A 27,921-nucleotide genomic window follows, 5' to 3' on the forward strand; every position below is an offset into this window, starting at 1 on the left:
CACATGTTCTGCTAAGTAGTTGGCGTTATAGCATGTCAGCCATGTGTATAGCATGGAGAGTCCTATCACTGTGATTTATTCAATAAAGGTTGATTAACAAGTCACTTAGTACAATGTGATGATTAGGTCCTTGGAAATAAGCACTCATGAAATGCAAAGAAAAATGTTTATGGCCAACAGTAGGTATTTTAATTCCAAGCTATCAACAGTTCTGAATGATCTTAACTAACAAACATTAATGGAAGCCAGATAGTCTGCTTTACAAGCTGTTGTGAATAGAAACCAATGCCTTTACTAAAATAGGTAATCACACGTTTGATAACTAGGTAAGACCTCATTCCCTTGGTTTTTGTTTTATGCAGGGGCATGGGCAGCATATAAATATATTAAATAAATAAAACTTCAAAATAGGGCACTTTTGTGGAGCTTTATTATGTGACCTCAGTGAAAATTGACATTTTTTCATAGCAACTGGATAGATTCTTCTGCCCATTTTGAATACACAACTACTAACAAAAGAAAAACGTTTAGAAATCATTTAAAAACATGTGGTTTGGGTATGGTTAATAATTTGTGAGCGTGGTTATGCAATACACTTTAAATTATTTGTGCGCAGAACAAATCATAAAACAATATTGTTAGATAATAATTTTGTCTCTCTTTTTTCCTGATAAAAGGTTGAAATTGCTATTATCCTATATAATTGATACAAAAGTTTGACCTAGAATTAATATTTATTCAGCTTTTTATATACTATCTGAAAAGTTTATTTCTCTTATCTAATAGCTCTGTTATTCTGAAATAAGAAAAGAAGTTTGCACCCTGAACTACAACAGTCTATAATACAGGACTTTTCGCTTGAATAAATTATGTTTTCAGTGCCTGTTTTGGAGCCAATTAAACTAACACCAGACAGTAATTCTCCATGTTGGAAGTTTATTTAATTGCCAATTCAACAAAAGAGTGTTCATTCTACTTTCAAATATTATGCTACAGGCATCAATCATAACAATTTATCTATGTTTTACTGCCCTTGATATTGCTTCATTATTCCTGGCATGCAGAGTTTTTGACAATCTATTCTCCAAATAATACCCCTCTGATAGATTTTGGGAGACAAGAGGGAGGTGAGACTGCAGTTGTTGCAATAACATTCCTCCCAGTGTATGCTTCTCTATCAACATAATGAAGAAGAATCAGCTTATCATTCCCTGTACAACTTCTGAAATAATGCACAGCATAAACGACAACTCAAGTGTGATACACAGTAAGTTTGTGCTTAACATTTTGTATATAATTAGATGCTATTTTTCATGCAATACTGCAAACTGGCTAAATGACATTAACAGTCGTTATGGCAAGTTCTTTTTCCAGAAACTTAAATGAATAATCAACTTTACAAGAGAGAAAAAAAGACATTTAACATCTACTCCCTCCCTGTTTTCAAAATGACACCATATTTCCTTTCTGCATCGGAAAGTGAAAGCCAAAAGGATTTCAGTATCAACACATTTATTTATTTCTATTATTTCTATTTGTTCTAAATGCAGGAAGGTATCAATTTACAGCTAAGTAACCTGACCAGCTTGCCAATTTCTACCTTATTCACAATACAGTACAAGACTGTTTCCCATACAGAAAGATCAATCCTTTGCTTCAGACAAAAACAAAGCTGGCAACAATTCAGGAATATATACCAAAAGATTATGAGGAGGAAGTACTGAAAAGATTATACAGCAAAGCAGGAAAAACACCTCCACACAATCATTCATTTGGTGATTCCTGAGACAGCTCTGTATTTGTTACCCGCACAGGATCCTCCTCAACACGGCTGCTTTCAGCTGTTATTATTTCAGGGGCGTTTTCCTTCCCTTCCTCCACAAACTGCTGCTTTTCCACTTGGACTTCTTCGGCTTTTGCATCAGGATTTTCTTGAAGAGGTTCTTCTGCTGTTTCTGATACACCTGGTCTCTCTTCTGCCTGTTCTTCCTTCACGTCAGTTTCACCTTTTGAAAAACCTGTAGCAGAGCAAGGTGCTTCATCTTCTTCTGGTTTACTAGATTCAATGATTTCACTGGTTTCGATCACCTCCCCAGTATTCTCCCTTTTCTCTACAGTAGCACTTTCCTTTTCACCTTCAGTGCCTTCTACAACTTCAGATTCTTCAACATCTTGGTCAATACTTTCATCTGTAAATGGATCATCACCCTGATGAAGGGAGGAAGTACAATGTTATCAGTGTTTAACCATCTGATCTTGTCTTAGAGACTCTCAGACCTAGAATACAGAAGTTTGAGACTGAATGTCTGAAAAATGAGTATCTACTTCAGTGCAGAAGGGCTCCTTCTTCTGTCTCAAATTACCCCAAAAATTGTTTCTATATTTTATTCAAGGTATTATTTTTTTTACGTATCACTGTTGGCCACTAAACCTCCTGAGACTGACTAAGTCTCCGACTTACAGTAGGATGAAAGAATTCCAATAGGTTCACTATGGATTTATAAGGGTAATTTTACAATAAATGGAGTAAATATTAGGTAAAATACAGTACTTGTGACCTCTGTAGACTATTCATTTCTCAAATTACTTTTAGAGCATAAAATTTAGGGGCAGAAACTCCAATCTTTAAGAAATGGCCAGTTTTATTCAACAGCCAACAAGTCAGCTCTCTAGATCCTATTAAGCAAAGTCCAGCATTGACTCAGGGCTATAATTAATCATGGATACTTACAGATTTCAGTGGTATTATTAAGTAGATTACTTTCTGTCCAAGAACACTAGGTGGCAACTGTAATGGGAATTGTACAAATAGAAGCCATGCTAATTTTATTCAGATTGGGGTTAGGTTTTGGCATTGTCTACCACAGGAACAGGGCTTTTGTTTGATTCTATAGTGGATTTTGGTTCTTTAATAAAGAAAATAACATATGAAAGCATCAGGCATATACTAATGATATGCCTGTCCATTCCATGATAGTATCCAAAATCACTATGTTCCCTACTCCCATCCTTGTAACTCTTGTCTAATGTATGTACAATAAACAGCAGCATCATGCTAAGGGCAGAATCTAGTCAATTACCTGATTGCACAGAAGCAACAGTTTCTGAACTCCTACATTCATGGGGGTAGTGAGTGAAGTCCCGTGCCTCTCTGTATCCACAGAATCCCACCCACAGAACAGGGCTGAATAATGATTTCTCTATCTAGAAATTAAGAATCTGTTCTATGATCCAGAAGGATCAAATTCAGACCTGACTGCCATTTCCATGAAATAAGTTTCATGCACGTGTAACATAAGTAGTCCCTTCTTCTTTGACTGAAAAACCAGCCAATCGGCCTTATTTATTGATGTTCTGGACTTTTCAAAGAGCATTAGGCTCTACCCTGCAATTTGGATTTGTCCATTAATTGCTATTAAAGAAAAAGGGGAGAGGGATTCAGAGTCCCAGATTGGTGGAGACTGTCACAAGCTTCCTCAGGAAGGGCAAGGTGCCATCATCCTTTAGGACAGGAAGCATTAAGTTAGTATTTCAAGACTTATCTCTTGATGTCAACAATCTCACCCTGCCTTTAGCCTTCCTTTCTTGGGGAAGGTGATGAGAAGTGTTTTGATGGGGCATCTCTGGCATTACCTGGAATCCTCAGATTTCCTTCACCCCTTTCAGCTTGGTTTTGCACCTGGGTATGGTACGGAGACAGTGCTGGGTGGGTCGAAGATCTCCTCCTGCTGATGGACAAAGGTCAGGGGTCCATGCTGATTCTGTTAGACCTGTCGGCAGCCTTTGATACTGTTGATCATGAGGTGTTGCTGAGGCACCTGCGGACCCTAGCAGGGGTAGACGGAGTTGCGCTTGAGTGGTTCCATTTTTTTTCCTCCGAGAGATCCCAGAGGGTGGCACTGGGCAACTGCTCATCTGCCCCAGGGCTCTCTCATGTGAGCTACCGCAGGGTTTATTTTGTCACCCCTCTTGTTCAACGTGTATGAGAGGCCGCTAAGGGAAGACAGCCTCAATATATGGGCCATCAGTACCAATAAGAGGCTGATGTTCTCAGCTCAAAGTCTCTTTCAATGGACCCAGAGAGCAGTGTCTCAATTTTGCTAGTGCTTGCCTAGCAGGAACTAGTTAATTGGCAGGTGGTCAGTCTGAGTAAGACCAAAGTGTTGCCAGTGGGAGAGGGTGCAGACACACAAGACCCCATGATTCGTGTTTGTCAAAAGAGGGTCCCTGCTGAATCTTGGATTGCTCCTTGATTCCCAGGTCATAGTAGCAGCCAAACTTGCTTTTCATCTTCACTTGGACAGACGATTGCAATCTTTCCTCTCAGAAGTGGAAGTCATCAATTATCTATGACTAGGTATATGCTACATAAGAAAACCCTTGATGGTCACCAGAAGTTTTCGCATGACATGCAAGTGCCCATCTAGGCATGCACTCTTTCCATCATGGGTTTATCACACTCCTGCTTTGGAGACTGTACTGCCTTCTCAATTCTTAGCAAGGCAAAGGGCTAATCTGATCATGACCCACAGAGCCATATGCAAGTATTTTTGTCACCTAATATATCAGTGTCTAACAGTTGAGATTGGCTAAGCTGATGTCAATTATTTCTATACAGGATTTTTGGGAATACAGGGAAATAAATGCTTTGACTTTGGAATGCTGGGAGATCAAAGCAGAGCTATTTCATTCAAGAAAGATTAGTCCTTGCCATAAGCAAGAAACCCAGTACTTTATCCACAAACAAAAATATTTCAGACAGTGCTGATTTGGGGCACTAAGCTCCCATTTAGGGTTTTACTATACTGTTCTCATCAAATTTAATTTTAATTTCTCCAACACCACTTAGAAACAGCTAAAGACTTCTTATACATTTTCTGCTAATTGTTAGAATAAGTATCCAACTTATCCAATGTATCTGAAAAAAAGTGAATTCCACACTATTTCTAGACTCAGACTATGCATAACTGGACAAATAGCATTTTACATGAAAGATACATGCAGCATACTCAGTAACTAATAAAATGCTCAGTCAAGACCAAACTGGAGTTTCTGCTCCACTGCTCTGACAGAAGTTGGACTGAGCAGCAAATATCCTGCTTTCTTACCTTGAGGTACTTTTCTAGCATTTTCACAATGTGCTTGCTATTTAGGACACTTTTAGCAATATGAAAACTAGCCTTCTTGAAATGTTCAGCAGCCGTCTGAAAAGAACACATACAATGTATAAGTAATTCTAATTATTAAGTACAAAATAACCATGAGATTGACACGGAAAATTGCAAATATTTAAGATTAAAAACAGTAAATTCTTTTGGGGTTTTGTCTATACAGTTACATAGGATTCAATCTAGAGATCTATAGCAGGGGTGTCCAACCTTGGCAACTTTAAGACTTGTGGACTTCAACTCCCAGAATTCCTCAGAAGTCCACAAGTCTTAAAGTTGCCAATGTTGGACACCCCTGATCTATAGTTTCCTTTATAGGACCTTGTTTTCAAGGTAGAGCAGGATAAAACATTTTTTCCTGCAGCTTACCTGGACCTATGAAGCCCCACTATACTGTTCCAATTTGGAGAAAATGAATAAAAATCATTTTCCTTCAGCAGACCCTCAAGTAGGTTTCCTTTCCTTTCATGTCTAGAAGACATTTTCACTCATGGAAGCCAACTATTTCCAAACCTTGTTAATCAAAATCTTTGTAACACTTAAATATAGAACAGGAAATTAAAATATGATTGTGTAAAGCAAAGGTTCTTTAAATGTCTCTGTTAAAGTTGATTCATACCACCTATTAGTGAAAAAAGTGAATCTATATTTCTACAATACTTCAAACCATTTATATTTCAAAAACTTTCTTAAGTCTATAAGTCATAAATTGTCCTTTTCCTTCCTGCAGTAAGAATGATTTATTTTACGTCCATTAACAACATTCCTTCTCTTTTTTTTATCAGTCTGGGTTAAAATCACTAATAATCACAATTTAGTCTAATGGCAGAAAAAGTCAAACTTACTGCTTCTGAAAAATAAAAGCAATCCTTATACTATGGAAATATTTCTATAGTATTCATCATTTTTATTTAAACTGAAAAGTGTTTGTCACTCTATAATGAGGATTGGCAGTACTGAGAATGCAAGCATAAGTATCTGATTTTGAACCTTATATTAACCTTTGATTTTATACAGCGGGTTTGTTGGTATTAGACTGGAACTATCACATAAACAATAGTGAAAGAATTAAGTACACTCCTTTGAAATTTTTAATGTATTTTTCATATATTTTAACATACAAGCATTTTATGTTAATTTCAACATTAATTTTAAAAAAACCATAAATGCAAATTTTACATGTGGAAAAAGTATGTATGGCCCCTATCACCCTCCTTAAATATGAATCAATCAAAACCCAGATCTAAATCCCATGAAGATGTTGTGAGGTGATTTGAACCAGGCTGTGCATACAAGAACACCTCCAACACTGAACAATTGAAAAAATGGAGGAATAGAAAAAAAATCATCCCAAACAATATCAGAGACTGTGAGAAAGTTATGGTAAAACCCTCACTTGAAGTTGTTTCTGCCAAAGAGGGTGATATTATAGCCAAGAGAAGACTTACTTTTTCCACAGAAGGATATGCCATGTCTGCAATTTTTTGGTTGAATAAATGATTAAGTCAATTTTTCATAGTTTTTTTTTGTTTAGTTATATCACCTTTAACTTTATATATTGTTATAATGAAGATAAATATTTATATGTCTGCACACATTAAAAAGAAAAGAAACTTTACATAAAATGTACTTACTTTTTACAGAATGTTAGTAATAGCCTGAGGCTTATAAAAGAATTATGTATACCACCCTTAAATGATTTGACTGACAAAAAAAGGAGACATGAAAATTCTTTGAACTTTAACTGATCCCTGGATGAAAGATAGCTAACAAAATAAATGTATCTGTTCTTTCTACACGTCCCTTTGCTGCAAGGTTGTTATCTTCCAGAGGTAATAGACTTGTCCAAAAATAAATAAATTTATTTTGCTTACTCTGCGATTCCTATTGTGATCAACAGATCTCAGATGTCTCTGAAGAAGATGTTGTTGTGCAGGAATTAGCATGTCACAAGCCATACAGTGAGCAGCTTCTATCTTCTTAAAAAAGTGCTCCTGGCCAATTCCTGGAAAAATATAAATCAGAAGTTTTCCATAAAATTGGAACAAAAGCTATTGACAAAGTCCTAGATATGCTATTAAAATTACAAAAATTGAATGTTCCCATTCAATGCTGGGGTAATAGAAATGAAACACATATTATTTACCAGAACAATAGCTATAATCTGAATATGTAAACCAGACTTCCTTTTTTAAAAAAACGTTCATATGGTCATGATCACTATTAAAACATCTTACAGCTTTTAAAAGTAACATCACTGAGAGCCAGTTTGGTACAGTGGTTAAAGTGCTGACCTAAAAACAGGAGACTGTAAGTTCTAGTCTTGCCTTAGGCATGAAAACCAGTTGGGTGACCCTGGATTGAACCAATAGGAGGAGAAAGGAGTATTATGTATGTTTGTCATCTTGTGTTATTTATAAAAAAGCAAAGACAAAATAAAAATAAATAAATCATGAAGGAAAAGGATTATAAGATTATCATGTAATGTCTAATAGCATTATTAGGGATGTAAACATAAAATAAAGTAACATTAAAGAAATACATTTTAGGTGCAAGTGAAAAAAGGTTGTAGAGTATGGAGTTCTTACATTTTGGTAATGAAGTAATTCAAGATTCCTGATAGTTCTTACAAGATTCTAACGAATTGGTACTATAAACCTGAAAATAAGTTCTTTCACTGCTCTCTGCCTGTTTTCAGTTCACTCCATCTTATATAGGATTGCACAACATTTGAGAAATTAGAAGCACAGTTCAATTCCCCAAACCTCCAAATGAAAGAAAGGATTTATCCCAATATTAATTTTAGCAACAACAAATAGCACATAGACTTGCAAACTGCTTCATATTGCTTTATAACACTCTCTGGGGGGTTTCCAATATCAGCATATTGCCCCCAACAATCCGGGCCATCATTTTATTGACCTTGGAGGGATGGAAGGCTGAGTCAACCTTGAGCCTCATCAGGATCGAACTCTAGGCTGTGAGCAGAGTTTGCTTGCACTGCAATACTACATTCTAACCACTGCATCACCAGGACTTGGGGTCTATGACAAATTGTCATGGCCAACTTGCCACAGCTAATATCAAAGAAATGATAGAATAGGATTGTTAAAGAAAGGATGCCAAAGGAGTGACAGAATGAAATGTGAATGATAAAAATTGAAATATTTTTTATTTATTTTAAATAATTAAATTGAATTGCTAAATTGTCCTGAAGTGAGTTGTCCCATGATGAATTGTCCTGTGGCCAATTGTCCCATGGTGAGTTGTTCCATTTTGCAGGGCTTATGTCTATATGTATTTGTATTCTATTCTACTCGACTGACTCGCTGAAAGAGAACAAATTGGTTGTTTCACATGCTCTGGCTTTCTGATGCATAAGGCAACCGTTCTCATCGGGTGCCTGTAGACATGTTGGGTTACAGTAAAGACTGAACCTAAAGACATAAGACATAAGATTTTATTTGTCATTACACTCGCAAGCGGGTGCAACTAAATGAGGTGCTCTTCCACAAGTAAAACTGGACAACACCATTGAAAGAAAAATAAAATTAAACACAACAGACCATACAATAATCTCTATACAATTTAAAAATGTAAATACCCCATTACTCTCAGCCATTAAATTCCACAAAAATCTTATGACCCTGCATTCAAACTCAAAACTGCACTTGGATAAAAACTGTTCTTAAATCTAGTCGTCCTTGTTCTTAATACCCTGAATCTCCTTCTCGATGGTAATAGTTCAAAGAGCTGATGTCCCGGATGAGAGGAGTTATTCAATATATTAAATATCTTCCTCTTACATCTATTCCTATACCGTTCTTCCAAAGAGGGGAGTGAGCAGCCAATGATGTTTTGGGCCATCTTAATCACCCTCTGAATTGCCTTTTTCTCTGCCACTGTGCAGCTCGAGAACCATACACAGAGACAGTAGGATAATATACTCTCAATTGAACTCCGATAGAAGGTAGTCAGTAGACTCTCAGCCAGTTGTTGTTTCCTAAGAATCCTTAGTAAATACAACTGTTGTTGTGCCTTCTTAATTAAAGCAGCGGTGTTTGCACTCCAGGTCAGGTCATTTGTAATGATGGTCCCGAGATACTAAAAGCAGATGCTAGATCAGTCTCCCACAACTCACTGTTCTAAATGTTCTTTTTCCAAATCTCTACATTATCCTTGGAACTGCTGTAAATGACCAATTAAACCCAGACTCAAGGCACTCTCAGTAATTGAGCTACTGTATATTAAGTGATATATATCCCAAGGTCATGACTGCCCAGTCCAACCAAGGAAAGCTTTGCTCTAGCGGGAAAGTTTTGGACAAGGGATACGCTTTTTTGAATTCTTGGGGAGAAAATAAAAAGAAATTTCTTAGCCTGAAATTTCTTAGCCTTTATCTTAACCCTGAACAGGGTTAAGATAAAAATAGAATAATCTCGTGTTTAATGCCCTGATTAAAGGAAGACCAAAATACAAATGTAAAATTAAAAAGTCATTTGACAAGATACACATATCTTGTCTCCAGTTTTTTGTTGTTGTTGTCATTGTTATTCCTGCATGATACTGCATTGTCTGCTATATTCCTGCTGTCTCAAATTAGTAGTTGTTATATTTTTTTCCTTCTAAATGTCAACTTTCTTTTCTTGCATTACAAGTTGCTCTTGTTTAACAACATTAACTGGACCAGAATTTCTGTTACTAAGTGGTCCTTAGGTGAAAGTCCTTAGGTGAAAGTCCTTAGGTGAAACATCAAGTGATCATACCGCTTAGCAACAGCAGTTTGAGTATTCAGAGTTACATTTCCCTATTAAGCCACAACTGTGCCATCGATAGTCCAGAACTCAGCCCTGTTGCACTTGTTTCTGCTTTCCTGATCCCCACTCTTTTTGGCCATCCTGCTGTCCACTGCCTCTAGTGCCCATACTGTCTCCCGCTAACCTTTGCCATCTTCCTCCCTTTGCTGACAAGGCAAACCTAGTCTGGCTCATAGAGTCAGCAGCTGTACAAGGCCTTGGAAGGCTTCAGAAAGGCTGTGCACAATGAGGAGCTAAAGCCAACAAGAGCCCAAGCCAGCTGTTGGTTCATCAGCAGTGAGAGGAAGATGACAAAAGTCAGCTGGGAGTGGCAAGTAAGGACAGTGAGTGCAGGGCATCCAAAAGATATGGGGTACAGGCAGGTGGAGGGTCCCATGCAGATGGGCTGTCGAGTGCCCAAAGTTTGATCACACGACTGCAGGGGCATTGTAACATCTGTTATTTCAAGGACCAGTTCAAAATATCATTTGTTCAGCAATGACATAAGTGAGGACCACCTATATAGATTACTTAAAACATTATTTCTCAAGGGATTAAGACAACTGCAGCATTGTGTACAATTTCTAGATGATAGTTAAAGCATATCAAATGGTCTTCTATTCTTAATAATGTTCTTACCCTTAAATGGGTCAGGTTTTGGTTTGGTACCCTCTTTCTCACTCAGCTCTTGTCGGCGCTTCCCAATTTTCTTGTTTCTGTTCACAATGTATTTCTACGGAATGAGAGTAGACATTGTTAAATATACAAGTTACTGGCCCTAAATTATAAATAAAAGCAGCCCAATAAAATATGTTTTTGCAACTACGCCTCCAGCCTTATGGCAATACTATCTTCCCAGAAAGTTAATTAATAGTTAAGTAGCAATGTACAATTTCAATTACATTTTTCCACTGAAAGCCTTAGTTACTACTTATGAAAATGTACAGCAGAAGCCTTTATAGTGGCTCTAACAAATCATTTATAGCAATAATAAATTTAATTTTACAAAAACCCATGAACTAAAACGTGTAGCCCTTCAAGCAACTTTAACATCTTGTCTAATTTGGAAATTTAACTATTTAAATGAGTACTGAAATATTCAATCTAGGTTTTATGTTACTTAGAGGTATTTTTAACTGCTTGGAATCTTTTGGAGTGAGGGTTACAATAAATCTAAGTAACAATAACAACAATAACAAATGTTTTAATAGTTTTTCACTTTTTTAATGATTAAATTAATTAAACTGTTCAACAGCGAAGACAGTTAATTGTTTCTAATTATTTACATCAATTTAGAATTTTCTGAAGGTATACCTGCAGGAATTCCACTGTCTTATCAGGTAATTTGGTTCTAATGTATCGCAAGACTTCTTTATGAAATTTGCTTTGCAAATGTTTCTCCATTTCTTCATTCTCAAAAGTTCGGAACTTACAGATAGAGCAGGCAAACTGAATTCTATAAGAAACCATTTTGTTATAAAATGCAGTTTCAAAAGTATGAAGCATTATGAAGTTAAATTTATAAATTAATAAATTAAGTACAATTCATCTTACAAATTTGACAAAAACTATGACCTAATTTAATTTTGAAATGTTTTCTCCAATATAACATATAGCATTTTAATAAAGCAAATATGTCAAGTATCCGGGTTAAGAACGCTCTGATCTAAGGATGAACTATAGTTAAGAATGGAGCCTGCTATAGCAAAATTCAAATTAAATATGAAATGATTCCAAACAAATAGACAAGTTGTTCATTATACAATACTAGTTACGTAGTATTATACAATACTACTTACGTAGTATTATACAATAATGCTGTTCTTTCTTACATACACATTCAACTTAAGGACAGATCTTGGGAATGGAACTTATTCTTACACTGGGGACTCTAGACTGATGTTGAATTTTCATTTTACCATTATAAAAGAAACAATGTTTTAGCAGTATTTTTTTTTCCAACAAGACACTATCTTTACTCTCATAGATATTCTTCTGGAAAAACATTCTGTTAAGTTTTGTATTACATTCATTTTTATGGTAGTGTAACATAAATGTTTATTTTGTACATATTGTACACTATAGGAAATATTAATAAGAGTCTAAATAATTGCCCTATGAATGGGGCTACAATTAAGGAATTTGAATATATTTGTGGTTCTGTTATATCTTTTCAGAAATTTATAATTATTAGCACATACTTAGATCAATTTCTGTATTCCTAAGATACATACTATCATCTATATTCCTAGTATTTGTAAACAGGAATTGTAGATTAAACACCTGACTAGATGATAGATTACAAGCTTCAAAACACACATAACTGACTGACAAGTAAATCTATCAAAATAGAGTTAACACCATTCCCAACCACCAATCAAATCTTTCCCAAGAAACAATAGGCAGTTCCAATAAGGTTCCAGCCTTTATTTGCGCTATTCATATGATTCTGAGGGCACCGATAAACCTCCATGTGATCTCAATGACTCTCAGAAAGAGTGCTAACAATCAGATGACTGCAAGGAATATAAAGCCATCCATCATCCAACTTACAGCCAGGACTGAAGAAGCTTCTTGGATGAGAAACAAAACGTCTTCAAGGAAAATCAAAGTCCAGTTGCCTTTTGAAAAAGCACCTCTGTTTATCTAGTGATCTGCCTTGAATTGGTGGGGTCAAAATCTCCTGCTAAATTACTGCCTGGCTTGGTGGGGGTTTGTTGCATGGTTTAGTCATAGCTGGGCTTAGTACTACTGGAACACAAATGTAGTAAGTGTGTCCAGTTATGCTGTTATAGATGCATATGTGGTACTCAAGAGTGCAAATGTGGTAGCAATTAGACCACCAATACAAGAGGCCTATATTATAAGACCTGACAGAAAGATAGACTTCCACAATTACCATCAGTGGGGTAAAAAAAGCATCAAAATTGCCCATCCAAAGTAGGAAGCCTGCCTCCACAACTGTGACGCTTTCTAACAGAAGCAGGGATGGTCATAAACCCTATAAATGCCAAGCAAAACACTCAAAACTATAAAATGAACAAGCAATGTGTTACCATTGTGGCACTCAGAAGACAGTTGGCAGGAGCCCCATTGCTTCATACAGAATGTTGCAAAAAGCAGAGCTCGCTCCAAAATCTCAAGCATGGGAACATTCCAGTGGTATAGGCACCAATGTTGTATGTTAATCACAGAAATCATATTAAACAATGCAGGCTATTTTCTTCTGGGTATAATTTCAGAAGTTTCGAATATTTCAACTAGTGATACCTAATCATATGAACATTTTAAAAACTAAAATAAATATTTTATACCAAAGAAGTACACCACCTCAGGTTGCAGGTTTGTATATATCACACAAAAGTTTGGATATAAACCATAAAAGGTTTCAGTAATTGTTGACAAAGTATAATACATTTAAAATGATAATGAAATAACAGTAAATAACTTGGAAATAATTAGTGATATGTAATTATACATTTATCTTTATTCATAAATTAGTTTATTTTTTCTCTTCACTCCACCCACTAGATTTTGATATGTAGCTCAGTAAATACAATCTTATGTATGCTTACTTTAAACCAATTTTTATTTGTTTTAATTACCTGTCCATTGCACGGTCACGCATTCGATCCCTTTGCCTCTGTTTCTCTTTTCTTTGTTTTGCCTCTTCATCATCATCATCACCGCCATCACCAGTTGCTACAGAAAGTCATATTTAAGAGGCAACATTCATTTATTTATCCTCTTTGACCTATATGCTGATAATCTCGTGGGAATAGTATTAAGAAACAAGTACCACAATTTCATGTTTAATGTAATTTCAAACATTTATTTATACATCATAGACTCAGACACATATGCGTAGTTTTACTACAAATACGAAGCTGACCTAATTTGGCTATTTCAGACCTGTTTAATACCTGGATGGGAGATCACCAGGAAACAGCAGGGCTGTTCATTAGGCTGAGAAATCAAAGTAAACATGTAATGAAAGATGGCAGTGTAATGTAGCTAAGGTGTCGGGACTAGAACCAGGGAAACCTAGTCCACACACAGCCAGAGAAAATTTCTAGGTTGCTCTTTCAGACCAACCTACCTCACAGGAGTTTTGTGCAGAAAAACAAATGGGAGGACTTTCTTTTTGCCACCCTGAACTTCTAAATGAAAGACAAGTTACAACTCAGTCATTCAATCATACGACAAAGAACATTACAAATTTGACTTTATGGTGCCAGTAGGAGCTGAATTTGACTGAAAGGTGCTTCAATTTTGATAAAGCAACAACAAATACTGATTTCAGTCATTCTGAGGTTTTGCTTATAAGCATTTAGGGAAGAAGTCACCAACTATTTTGGAACAGTAGGCACATGTAGAATTTTGAGAACAAGATAGGGGAATGTTATCATGGACAAAGTTGCCACTTTAAAAACATTCATTAGCAGTAATTCTCTGGGCACAGCCACTTACTATTTTATTTTCTAAGAGCACCTCTGGGATTTATAGGGATGTCAGAGACATTAATGGAAATATGGATTGTTCTTGAGGCAGATGGTTGTCACCTATATTTTTTTTCAGTTAAAATAATCTAAAAATATAAAACTAGATGAAGAAGGAAGCTTCCAAAGAACATACATGTTCAAGGTTTACAGATATCTGGTGTATTATTACAATATTAACCTAGATTTAATGAGGCCATGGCCATGGTTATAGATAAAAAGGCCATTAATATATTCTAACAAACTAAAATGAAATCTTGATTAAGCAGACTAACTGAGGAAAAGTGAAATTTGTTATTTGGGAATCTCACTGAATTAAACAGAGGGCATCATGAAGATTTGTGGATGTCATTATACCAATGACACAAGCCACAGCAGAAATTTGTTTCACTGAATCCAAAGTTTGTTATATCAAGACCTATGCAAGAATTGTACAACTTGTATATTTATTAACTATTCTTTTTTTTTTAAAAAAAAAAACACATTATAAGCAGGAAAGCTTGGATATTAGAATGCTATCCCCAAAGAAATAATAGTGGTTCAGTCTAAAGTTAATTTATGTTTCCAAGTGAAAAGAAACATCGCTCTTTCAATTGCATCTATATATCTTACCCTACTTTTTCCTTTGAGAGCTTCATTGCCTCCTTTTATACTCCTTGAAAAAAAGAGGAAGAAGCAACACATTAATTCTAGAGTTATAAAGAAATTTATATAAAGTGTGTTAACAATGATTTTATATTGATTTTAAAAATATTTAACAGAAATACAACTTCTGAAAATTCAACTTTTAAAGGCAGAATTTGAAAACAACTTTCAGAAGGCTGACAAATAGACTGATTTTATCGATTCAAATATAAACAACTTATATTCATTTAGATTAAATCCTCCCTAGTTCTTAGAACTATAGCCTCTTCTATTTGAAGATGTATTCATTCCAGTATTTAAAAATTATGGAAAGTGCAATTGGACTTTTGGACAGCAGGTAGTTCAAAACTAATGGAAGAAAGGGATTTCAGGATTCACATGTGCTCTTTTCAAGCATGCTTTGCGGAGTAAATAATATTAAGCTCAATCTGCATTTAGGTTACATGTAGCACAATTGTCTCATAATTGGAAATGACAATGTGGAGATGAGATAAAAAGTCTCTTTTCAGATAAATGAACTGTACAGAGTGTGCTGGTTATATGCAGACAATCGTAGGCAACCATGAAATTATCTTCACTGTTATACTGATTTTCTGAGGAGGCAATAACACTTACTGTATCCTACAATGATTTAGCTTTTGATCAGCCTTTGCTGACCTAATGATGGGATGGGAAACAAATATTTTTCTGAAAATGAATTCTTTACTTTGTATCATTTTAGGTACTGATGATGTCTCAAGCAGCTGATCCAGCTTTTCTCGCAGTGGCCCAGAGCAACATCATACAACTTCTTAAGACGTTTCATCTCTGGAGACAGAATGATTTTGTACATGACTAGTAGCATTCTTGGAATGCACAAGGATTACAATTCCCTGAATTCCCAGCAAGCATAATTATTATCTTGTTGGTTGGAACATAAGAGGTGTAGCTTCAACACATCTGGAGGCTGTGCTTGATAATATGATCTTTGAAATTAGAATTCTAGAGTAAGAATGAAGCAATTGTCCTGTGTGCTATGAAGAGCAAATGCTTTCTTTTTACTCTGTATTGAATTACAGGTAGCCCTTGCTTTTACTGACAGTAATTGGGGCCAGGTACTCCTTTACTAAGCGACACAGTTGTAAAGAACAATGTCATGTGACCACACCAACATATGATGGCAGCTTTGAATGTCCCACCTGCCATCATTAGGTGAATCATGCGCCAATCTCGTGTGGTCACATTAACATCATTTCCAACCTCTTGTTGGATTCACTGAATTTGTTTGCAAAGACTGGTGGTGAAGGTTGCAAAATCGTGTAGACATGATTGTGGAACACTGCGACATAATTATGAGCCAGTTGCCAAGTACATGAATTACAATCACATCACTGTAGGGACAGTGCAACAATCACAATGAGGACCAATTGTAAACCCCGCCACCTTTCAGTGCCGGTGTCACTTTGAACATTCGCTAAACAAAAGGTTAGATGAGGACTATCTGTATATTTTTGGGACATTAAATCTCTAAGGAACAAAAACTTTAAAGAAATAAAAATGGGAAATTGCACTGTTCCAATTGCAATGGTTTTCAAAACTGCATATGGCCCATCATGAACATACTGTATATTATTCTTATTTACTCTATGAATAGAATAACTCATACACTATTTATAATACTTTTCGCTTCAAAGACATGTCAGAAAACAACATTTTCATCTTATTTGGGAAAGATACTTACACCTTTATCTCCTTCATCTGCTGACTTATCTTCTTCACCATCATCTGTCAATACACAAGATATAAAACCACTGTGAATGCATGGCTTCTATTTTTCAACAGTCCAAACAACAGTATCAGTTTAAAACAATAGTACCGTTATGCACAAGATCTCTTTTCTGAACCATTTTTATCTAGATATGAAAAAATTATAATTATTAAAAATGAATACATTATTTTAAAAAATGACAATGCTGTGAAGTTCTGAGTTTCAGAGACGCGTTTCTACTGAATGTGGATGTTGCCAAAGTATAGAATAGATTAGAAGCTAGGTATTAGTCTCAGCAAATAATGCATCCAGATCTCAAAATAAATTAAATGTTTACCATTGTCCGAGTCATCTCTTTCACTTTCTGTCTTTGCCTGCTTGCTGTCAGGTTCCTCTCCACTTTGGGGTTGTTTCCGCTTGTATAACCCGCCTTCATTATCTGAACGCCCACCCAGACGACCACGAAAAGCTCTCCTCTTGGGCTAGGGACAAGTTGAACAAAACATTCTTGGCCCATTTATTGACACCAGCAGTGTACTAGAGAAGATTTTAAGAATGCTTCTTGCTATTCCTTGCTGATCGTAGCAATATCATTTCCATCGAAAAAATTAAAAATTGCAAGGAAAGACAAAAAATAAGATGGTATGCATTTGAAAATGTAAAAAGAATAAGATTATCACAGTTACTAAAGTAATCTCAGTCATAATTATTAAAATAGCTATGAGAATACCCAGTATTAGCATGTTAAACTTACTCTGCCACGTGTTCTGCTGAATCCAAAGGGCATGTTCCCAGGAATCCTTCCCATTCCTTGCATTCCCATCATGCCATAATCATAATCCCCATAGTTGCCATACTCTCCATAGTCGCCATAGTCTCCATAATCACCATAATCCCTATACTCAGGGACAAGTGCTCGAGAAAAGAGTGACGGTAGCCTGTTGGGTCCAGGTCCTCCCATATTCCTCCCGCCCATGTAATTCATTTCATTCCAATGTGTAGACAGCCGTTCTGTACTTGAGGGCATGAAGTGGTCACGATTGAAAGTGTTTGGACGACCTCGATTTTGGACCCTCCCTCTAACAAAACCATAGTTGTTTCCTCTGTTACCAGGTTGATCTCTGCGGTTACCAGGACCATCATAGTGACTTCCGAAAGTATCATTCCGATCTAATCCAACTTCATTATAATCATAACTGGTTCTGTACAGATCACGGTCAGGAACTGCGGCTCTGGAGTCGTATGATTCAAAAGACTCAAATCTGAAAGAGCTGTATCACAAGTAAAGAATCCAGTCAGTAGCTAGGAGAGATTTTAAAGAACTACCAATACCCATGTTAGGGATGTTCCAGTTCAGTTGTAACGATACTGTCTATTGAACAGGTGAATATCTGTCATAGATGCAGAAATCCACAGCCATCATTCACTGATAGGTTGTGAAGTAGTTAGGCTGGGAATGAACTCCACCTGAGAGCCAAGAACCTCTACACAATCAGAACTGATAACGTGGGCAAAACAGATCCATCATCTGATGTATTGGACAACAGTTTTACACACTTTATAAGATTTATGAGTAAATACTCCATATTTTTATCAGGGGCTCATGGCAGCAAGAGATCTTGAGGAGACCTGAACTCACTGATAGCCTCACATTGCAATGAACAAGAACATAGATTCACTTTCGCAGCTACTAAGATAGTTGGCCATGCAATTACAAAGACAGCCAGGGAAGTGATTGAAGCCTGCCAAACAGGGCCCCTTGTCAGTCAACAGGAGTGCTGATTTACCACCAGCTTATCAGGTACTTAGGAGCCGAGGGATTGGCAGCCCAAGGAAACAACAGCCAATTGCCAGCCAGTAGCACACCAATCAACCAATAGGAAGGCGCCACATACATACAACACATATATAGCAGCCCAAAGCAAGTATTCCAATAGAGAGAAGTTCCCTGAAGATGTTATGGCACGAGTCTGAAAGCTTGGAACAGTAAACCTCTGGTCCTGGTGACTGACGCAGACTGAATCTTGCTCAAGGCAGTATACAGAACATTCTATCCCCTCTTTTCACCCCACAACTATTCTGATAGGTTGGACTGAAGAAAGTATCTGTCCAATGCAAGCTTCCAGGGTCACTTTGGACCTTCCAACAGGTTTTGCACTACACCATGCTGGCAGTTCCATTATTTTTTTCCTCACGGATTGCTACCAATTTTTCTGTTGAGTTATCTGAAGGGTCAGAAAGAAAAGCCTATGACCAAGAAATCTATTCAAATGGATTATTTCCCCTTTGTCACAAATTTCTTATTTTAAAATATTATATAATATTTATATTTTATTTGTTTAAAAAAATACCTGGGTAGCAACTTTAAGGGACCATTATTCTAAAAGGTTGTAATGATTTTTCTGGAGAAGCAGGTCACTACTTACTATGGGTTGAAACAGTCTAATAATTCAGATTTGATTTGGAAAAGACACTTCAAAATGTGCAGGACGGCAATCTCAAAAACAGTTATGTGACTCATTATTAAAGTTGTGCAATCAATTATCGGTGCAACATTTGCAATCTAATCATTCTTCCAAATCAAGCCTATTACCACTGTAATAGAGAAAGGAAGCTCCTTATCAATATATTAAATAGAAATTATTGTTTTCCTTGAGACAACCTAGCCTTATTTCAAAACAAATGTTTTGGCTTTTTGGAGCTCTGTGTGTGTGTGTGTGTGTGTGTGTGAGAGAGAGAGAGAGAGAGAGAGAGAAGAAAGAGAGAGAGAGAGAGAGAGAGAGAGAGAGAGAGAAGGAGGCAGGCAGGCAGGCAGACAGACGGAGAGACAGAGAGATTTACGGCAATTGCCTGAACAAATTGCTGTGGCTTTCTTGGCAATATTTTCAGAAGTGTTTGGCCTTCCTAGGGGTGAAAAGAATGATAGGCTCAAGGTCACCTAGGTGCCTTCTGCCTAAAGTGGGACTAAAATGTAGCTTCCTGGTTTCCAGCCTGATATCTTTAAAATCGCTCTCTTTGGACTAATCTATGCAGGCAAAACATTATCCCATCAGTTTTTTACTGAAAAAATCAAGTCTTAAAAACTGATTAAAAATAAAATTTAAATTACCTTCCCTGATCTTCCATGCCTTCTCCAGCATTGCCACTGGTTTCCTTTGATAGCATATCCAAACGCTGGTTTATTTTTGCTATGATGGAATCGGAGTTTTCTGCCTCCATTGTTCCTGTATTATAATTTACAACTGGCATACTAGTACCCATTGTCATGTCAGAAGCTTTAGAATTATTCCAGGTAGTTGGGGGAACAGTAGCATCATAGTTATATGTGGGACCCGTGGTAGTGTTACTGGCTTGAGCACCATAATAATCATAACCTTCATAACCTGGTTAAAAAAAAAGAGATAAGTCTAGGTTGCACAACCAACAAAAATAGAATTTAGAAGCTTTCACCTAAATTAATGGAAACCAACTCCATATCAAAAATCATACACACCTTCAAATACAACAGACAGAAATATTTACAGTATTAGTTTAATGCTGTTCATTGCTTTAAGACCAAGGTCTGTGTTAAACGATACGCCCATAGATGTACAGTATGAGGTAGAGACGATACTTTTAAAAATATAACTACCATATTTTTCACTCCATATGACACACCTGACCATAAGTCGCACCTAGATTTAGAGGAGGAAAACAAAAAAAAGTATATTGTAAATCGGAACCTGAGAGGACCGCAGATAGGTGTCCTCTCATGTGCCAGCTCTGCCTATTGACTCCTGGACTGCAGAAAAGAGACAGAAGAGGCAGGTAATGACAAATACAGAGGAGGTGGATTACAGCACTGTAAAAGGACCCTGCTGCGGCAGCCCGGTTGCTATTCACCAAAGGACCGGCACTGTAACTTTAGGGGGAGGGGAGTGCATCCTATGGAGGGAAAAATATGGTATCACAGAACTGTCATAAATGTTGATAAAAGAACATTTATGCATAGCTTCTTGAAAGGAATTCAAAACTAATGTTAGAAAGTATTACTTTTACAGAAAGACCAGTGGAAGCTTGGAGCCAACTTCCAATAGAGAGTCAATTATCAGTAACTGAGTTAAGCATGCTTGGGAAAAACATATATCTATCACCTGACAAAAAATTAAAAAATAAATTAAAAAATAGTAATAATAAAATTTAAAAAAATAAATAATTCACAATTCAAAATAATAAATAAAAAGAAAACAAAAATGAAAAATTCAAAGGGCAGACTCAATGGGCTACTGGGTCTTTTTCGGCCATCTGTTTTCTGTCTTTTTAAAAATAAAATACAAAAGTATAAACTGCAATGGACCAAAATATGTCCAACATATCTTGATGGCACGTATCAGGCTCCTTGTCACACCAGAACTTTTAAAGTATTATTTTAGTATAACAAAACAATCATATTTATATGGAGCAATACTTATAGTCCCATATATAAGTTTCAATGAGATGGTAAAGAATACCTTAGGGGTATAATGCACCTTTTGATAAATCCAGTAGACACCTGATGAGTCTGAAACTTTCCTGGAACCCACTGCCAGACCTTCCCTTTGCCATATGCTTCCCTCCGCACACTTTGGAATGCTTTCCAAATGTTTTATCTCATCATTCTGCACTGAAAATTGCAATTTTTGAAAGGGATGCGTCCTTGTTGTAGGTCATTGATCCTTTTTTACTGTTAGGTAATACTTTGGGACAAAGTTCAAAATGAGAAACACATGGATTTATGTAACTTATATAAGTAAAGTGGATGCCACTTTATTTCTAAAAAAAAGTGGGGAAAAGGCCTCCCATTCTCTTTCACTGAAAAGCAAAACTTTGGAAAAGTAAGCAAAACACATACCTTGCCAACTTCCTATGTTCGTGGCATATGTACCTTAGTGAGACACAGACAAAGTTTATTTCTACCTTAAATACATCGAGATTTTTTATTTAACATGTACATAGCCAGTCATCTATCCAAAGAAATAATTAACATTTCAACCCAAATGAATAAATCAATTAAAAATAAATGTATAAAATGTTATTATTAACATAGTTAAACATAACAAATAGGCCCCAAAGCCACCAACATTATTTTGATTTTAGAGCTTGGGGAACTGCCAATTTTCACAGGCTAAAAGAGTCAATTCTATTTGTATCTCCAGAGGGAGGCTGCATTACAAGTTTTCCTTTGTCTTCTTGTGATGCTCTAGGCATCTGTTATGCTGCTTCATCTCCTGGTTCCTCTGAAAACCAGGGAGCTCTCCAAGAGAAACACGCATAGAGAATCTGCATAAGTTCTATGTGGTCTAAGGTAGGTCTACCAACCTCTGAGCCGTGGCCCAACAGTGAGCCATGAGCTGTTTGCAACCGGATGGCAGAAATGGCGGGTGAGCACGCGCGCACACACACATCTCCATTTGTACAAGCAGCAGGCGAGCATGTGCACACGCTCTCCATTTGCGTGAACAGAAGGCGTGCATGCAGGGGTGGGATACGACAGGGTTAATTACCGGTTCGGGATTTATGAGGTTCGGTGATTTATGATGTGCTTCCCTGCACGCTGTGAGATGCGTGCCTGTAAATCGTCATCAGCACGCTGCGTGCAGAGAAGCAGCCTTTGAAACAGCCCTCTTTTCCTGCTTTTTTAACTGTAGGTGTGCCTCGTTCGGCAGCTGAAGTTGAAAAATCAGGAAATAAAGATTAGGTAGGAGCCCGGGTGGACAGGTGGGCAAAAACATCAGCAGACATAGAACCGGTTCTATGTCTACTGCTCTTCAGAGCTACTGGTTCTACAGAGGTGGACAAAACTGGTAGAAACCCACCCCTGCGTGCATGCACACTGCTTGTGCAAATGAAGCTGCACACGCTTGGCCGGCCACTTGCACAGAACCATCCCCTACGCCATCCTGCTGGTTCACAAAGCCAAAAAGGTTGGGGAATTCTGGTCTAAGATGGCTGCTTCCTAATTTCAAGCAGTGGCTAAAATCTTGGTGAAACCGAAGACCACAGTTTTAGGGACTACCCCATATGCTTTCTGAAACCCCTTCAAGCAACCTGATCAAATGGGCTTTCTTTCTTGCAGTGGGAGCAGCTTGGAAAATGCACATTCAAATAAGTATGAAGTTATTCTTTATTGTATACCATGGCAAAAATTTAGCATTAATATTATATATTAGACAAATCAGAAATTAACACTAGCTTTATTAAAATTAGTGAAACAAGTGATTCCAAAATCTTCCTATACAAAGGATATTAAATGATTTATGTCAAGAAGGAGCTGAATATTTTTATTTTACATAAAATCAAAGCTCTAATTTATATAAATTCTGATAGAAATTTGCATGATAGAAAACTGACATGAACTATATTTAATCTAATAAGCCCAAAAGAAAATTACTCTCAATATATTTCAATATACTTTGAAATTACTCTCAAAATATTCTGCTATTGAAAATTCATGCTCTTAATATGATATATTTAATATATTTTGTGACTCAGGTTTAAAATAGTCATGATTATAATCAACTTATCAGTGTAGCTATATTTATTTTCTTACCATGAGTATTGGTGTTATCAGTACCCCAAGAACTATAACCTGTAAAAGAAAAGTTAATATATTAATAAATTTTAAAACTCCACAATATATTTCTAAAGATTTGCTCTGTATCTTCTGTATTCATTCAGAGGTTTATCTTCAATACATTTTGTGTATCTGATAGGAATCAAACCATTGTGAAGTTGTGTGTTTTCCATTGCTACCAATAAAATAGGAAATCAGGCCAAATGCCAAGGTTATACACAATGACTTACATTTTGTTCTATTCTCCGTAACTAATTCTGAAAGCAACATTATACATGGTCTATAAAATCTTCTTAAGCAAACTCTTATTAACCAGTCATGCTTCCCGAATGATTAGTAGGAATTAAGGATTATCTGAATTCAACTCTTTCAAATGTGCAAACTAAGAATACTGAAATATGGAAGATTTTACTTAAAAATAATTTAGTTTCATATCATACAATACAGAGAAACAAATCCTTATCTGGAACCAAGGTTTCTTATGAAAAGTACCAAAAACCCCTCTGAAAGGAAACAAAATAAACAATTCATTTTATACTAAATGAATATTTCAGGAAGGAAATGCTTGAACATATAAAGCTAACATTACGTACTTTCTGTAGTTGTTGGTTGTTTGCTTCCAGATATTTCATTACCTGACTAGGTAATACTTGCAATGTGGCTTTACTCTCTGTTTATGTACAATAGTTTTCCCTGCCTGCATTGGGAGGGCTGTTGTTTTCTCCTTGATAGTTCCTTCATTAGGTATTGTTTTCTGTCTGTCTGCCTGCCTGCCACTTATCTGAATGTTGGTTGCTACAGATGATGGGGTTTTGTTTCCTTCTTAGCTTTATTATTTTCTTGCCCATACAATTGTTTTTATTTTATTGTCAAAACACTAATCAAGGAATTACCAAAAAGAAAACCACATCACCACTATCACTAGTAGAGCAGGCTACTTTACATAAACAGGGAACAAATCTGATACTCACTAGCACTGATGATGTTACTTAATTGGGTAATGAAATGTTTGTAAGCAAAGGACCAAAATCAAAGAGCATCAAGCACTCCAAAGTTCATCCCTGAGCTAAATATATTCTCTTCTATTGGATTATGTACTTTATGTAACACAAATCAAGGCAATATACTAAATAAAATTGGAATAGAATTGTGACACTGACATTTTCTATAAAAAAATAAATCAATTTCTTCTGAGAAATTAATATAACTGATTCCTATATGTATTCAAAATGCAAATAGTTATAAACATTACTATAAATATTACTACTTTTATAGGTGTACTCTTTTAACATGTTCTCATTAAAGTACTTCAGAACATTAAACTAGCAAGCAACCGTGTCCTATTCTCAGAGACTGCTGAGACAAATCCCTGCAGTTTTCTTGGTAAAGTATTCCAAAAGTGGTTTAACACTGCCCCTTTCCTAGGGCTAAGAAAAAGTGATTAGCCAAGACCACCTAGCTGGCTTTGCGCCCATGGTGGAACTAGAATTCCCGGAGAGAGATAGCGGGTATATATGAGATAGCGTGCAAATATATGAGAGGTAGCAACCCTCCCTTGGTCTTTTGAAAAAGATTAAAACATGGCTCTGCAGCCCCATGCAGGAAGCCCAGAGAGTTGGCACCCTGAGAACCTTCCCTCCTTTTACCTTTTTAACTAATTTTCAACAGTTCAATCATTCTTGTCTGCTTTTAAATTTTTTTTTTTTTAATTTTAAAGTCTTGTATGCTTTTTTTATATTTTAACATTTTATTATATACTGTCTCGAGTGCCTCTCTGAAAAATATGGGCAATTCAAAAATGTGAATTCCATCATATATACACAGTGTGAATACACATGTATTTGTTGCATTCTCTGGTATAACTATGTTAATTGTTGCAAAAGAACATCATTAAAATTGTTATGTAATAAAGAAATGGAAACAGCAGCAAGATTGAGAGTTCCGATTTTTTTACATAGGATCCTAAACCCTTTCAGTCATTATGTAGTATCATATAGTCTCTTATAACACATAATGCCTGGCATCTTGGATTTCAATATTCAGCTAGCATCACAACTGGCAAGAAGTTTGTGGAAGCTATAGTACAAGCATCTGGCAGGGACCCAGGTACTTGCTGTTGCCTTGGATACCAATCAGGATTATTATGGTATAATGATTTCTACACTAAACCCCATTTTATTTGTTTTTAAGATTCCACTTTATAGGGGGATTAAGTTTAGCATTCAAAACTTCCATGAGTATTGAAATATCTAGTTATTCCGTTTCATAGGAAGTATCATTGCTTCTATATTCATGCTACCTGTTTTATTTTCAGTACTACTACATCTACAAGATCTGAAAACACTTTTGACAGAATGAAAGATGACTTAATAAAGCTGAATCTCCTCTGATCTTAGCCTCTGGATACAATTAAAGAAAAGCAATAATGTACACAGATATTTCTAAGTTACATTAAAAAGGTATTCCCTTTTTTCCCCTTGGTGTATTATCCTCCTCCCTCTCTAAACAGCTATACTGTTTACAAATAAAACATTTTAATAAACACCCTGGCATTTTAAACCAAATAGGCAATATATCCACACAATACTCATAACAAACAATTTTCTAGTTTGACAAAATGCACTGTACCATAACATAATCACATAAGTTGAGTTCAGTCAACTCGCTAAGCTTCAATGTAGCTGGCCAAATTTGCGAGTGCCTGGTGCCACCAATAAAGTCAATATATCACTTGCTACCATTATAAATGTCACAGAGCCCTCAGACCCTGGGTTTTCCCCACTGCTCAGTTGAAGTACTCTAGTATTTATTTATTCACCCTTGAACTGGCAAACAACTACACGTAAGCATAAAATGTATTGTTTCCCTTCATCCTATTTTGCCTGAATTCCAAAATGATGAACCGCAAAACCGATTTTACACTCCTTGGGTCTATTCTGGAGTGTGTGAAAACAAGCCCCCAAACACTACTTTAGCACTTAGGACTGGGACAAGATGGAAGACATCGTCATGGAGACCTGACGGGGAAAAAAACGAGGTGGCTAGGCAAGTTTGTTCTTCCTGACAGTGAGAACAATTAATCAGGGGAACAACTTGCCTCCAGAAGTTGTGAATGCTCCAACAGTGGAAGTTTTTAAGAAAAGGTTGGACAACCATTTGTCTTAAATGGGATAGGGTTTCCTGCCTGAGCAGGTGGGTTGGACTAGAAGACCTCCAAGATCCCTTCCAGCTGTTGTTATTCTGTATCCTGAGATAGGTAAGAAAGCAGATGATGGCCTATTGACACTCTTAATGGGCATGTTGGCAATCCGTAACACACTGCGATGAGGGTTGTAAGGGACGTGTGAAGGGGGGGGGGCGATTACGTCCCTCGTAATCTGCTCCCGCCTGTCAATTGAGGGGGAGGGGGCTGGCTGTGGAAATACAACGCGGGCCAGAATGAGCTTTTCAACCGATTGACTGGTCCGCTTCTCTTCCAGCCAGAAGCGCCGTCGGCGGACAGGCAAGACCCACGAGTCACTGTTTACAAACTGGAAGGCATCGACCTCCGCGACAGGCAGGCAGGAAGAGAGCGTTATCGCGAGCAGGACTTCCTCCACGCCATTTTGTGTCGTCTTTAGAAATAGGACTTCGGTCCTCCTTTCTCGCTCGGTACCGCGAAGGTGGGGGGCGGGGGGGTAAAGGTAAACTCGAACCGCCTGCCTCGCTGGCCAAATAGCACTCCGGTCACCAAGCGGAACCTGGGTGAGGGACAAGCGCAAGGTCCAATCACCGCTGCCGGCGCCTCTCCGAGAAAGAAGGCACCGACACCGAGGGCTGCGCGACTCGCAACTGGTACTACGTAATTGAGAAGAGAAACCGGTTCTGTTAAAGCCCGAAGCTCTCCTTACACTCGCCGGAGCATCCATCGGCAGGACTCACCGTAACTTTGATCCATGGCTTCGCTTGGCGACCTCTTCCCCACCACGGACAGCTACCCACCACCCGAGTGCGCGAGCGCCATATGTCGCCACAGATTGGCTTCTGCCTCTATTCCTGAAGTTCGATTGGCCGGACGTTTAAACCGAAGAGGGTCTGTTGCTCCCGCCTCCCCGTATGAAGGTCGTTCCCATTGGGCCGTTCGTTAGCTTGCCTGTCGCTGGACATCTACGTTCTACGCCTTCCGACGCCCGGAGAACTTTCCTTATTTGCAGCTAAAACGGTTTGTGCTGCTAGAGAGATTTCCGGTTCCCATTTCTGTCCGTTTATTCTTCCAGTAAGGAGAGGCGGCTGGTGCTTATAAGCGTTCAGAGGACTAAACAGCAAACGAAGCCGGGTGGGCTGAGGTTCGTTTTTATTACTTGCGAATAATGAAGGACGCCGTAGATAATTTGGCGGCTTGAGCTTTGTCTGAAAAGAACCTTTAGATCAGAGGTCTCCAACCTTGGCAACTTTAAGACCTGTGGACTTCAACTCCCAGAATTCCTCGGTCTTA

At 37.2% G+C, this 27,921-nt stretch overlaps 1 protein-coding gene across 3 annotated transcripts; it reads right to left on the minus strand.

The window, feature by feature from the left end:
- Nucleotides 1-166: 166 nt before the first annotated feature.
- Nucleotides 167-27,914, minus strand: AKAP8 (A-kinase anchoring protein 8). 3 transcript variants are annotated; one of them, XR_003373683.2, is made up of 14 exons: nt 27,369-27,914; nt 23,424-23,462; nt 21,726-21,758; nt 19,965-20,238; nt 17,610-18,126; nt 17,193-17,337; nt 16,831-16,872; nt 13,570-13,666; nt 11,279-11,420; nt 10,604-10,697; nt 7,043-7,173; nt 5,109-5,204; nt 3,634-3,827; nt 167-2,208 (listed from the first exon to the last, which is right to left on the minus strand). XR_003373683.2 is itself a non-coding variant. In XM_026696222.2 (13 exons), the coding sequence occupies exons 1-13, from the start codon at nt 27,382-27,384 to the stop codon at nt 1,765-1,767; spliced, it is 2,070 nt and encodes a 689-aa protein (XP_026552007.1). In that variant the 5' UTR covers nt 27,385-27,914; the 3' UTR covers nt 167-1,764. The 3 variants fall into 3 exon arrangements, 2 of the variants coding, with proteins under 2 accessions (XP_026552007.1, XP_087780823.1); XM_026696222.2 differs by lacking the exon at nt 3,634-3,827; XM_087924697.1 differs by lacking the exons at nt 3,634-3,827; nt 21,726-21,758 and having other exon boundaries at nt 27,369-27,809.
- Nucleotides 27,915-27,921: the final 7 nt, after the last annotated feature.

Source organism: Pseudonaja textilis, chromosome 2 (assembly GCF_049901715.1).
Source record: "Pseudonaja textilis isolate UNSWEBS1 chromosome 2, rPseTex1.2, whole genome shotgun sequence".
Lineage (NCBI taxonomy): Eukaryota > Metazoa > Chordata > Lepidosauria > Squamata > Elapidae > Pseudonaja > Pseudonaja textilis.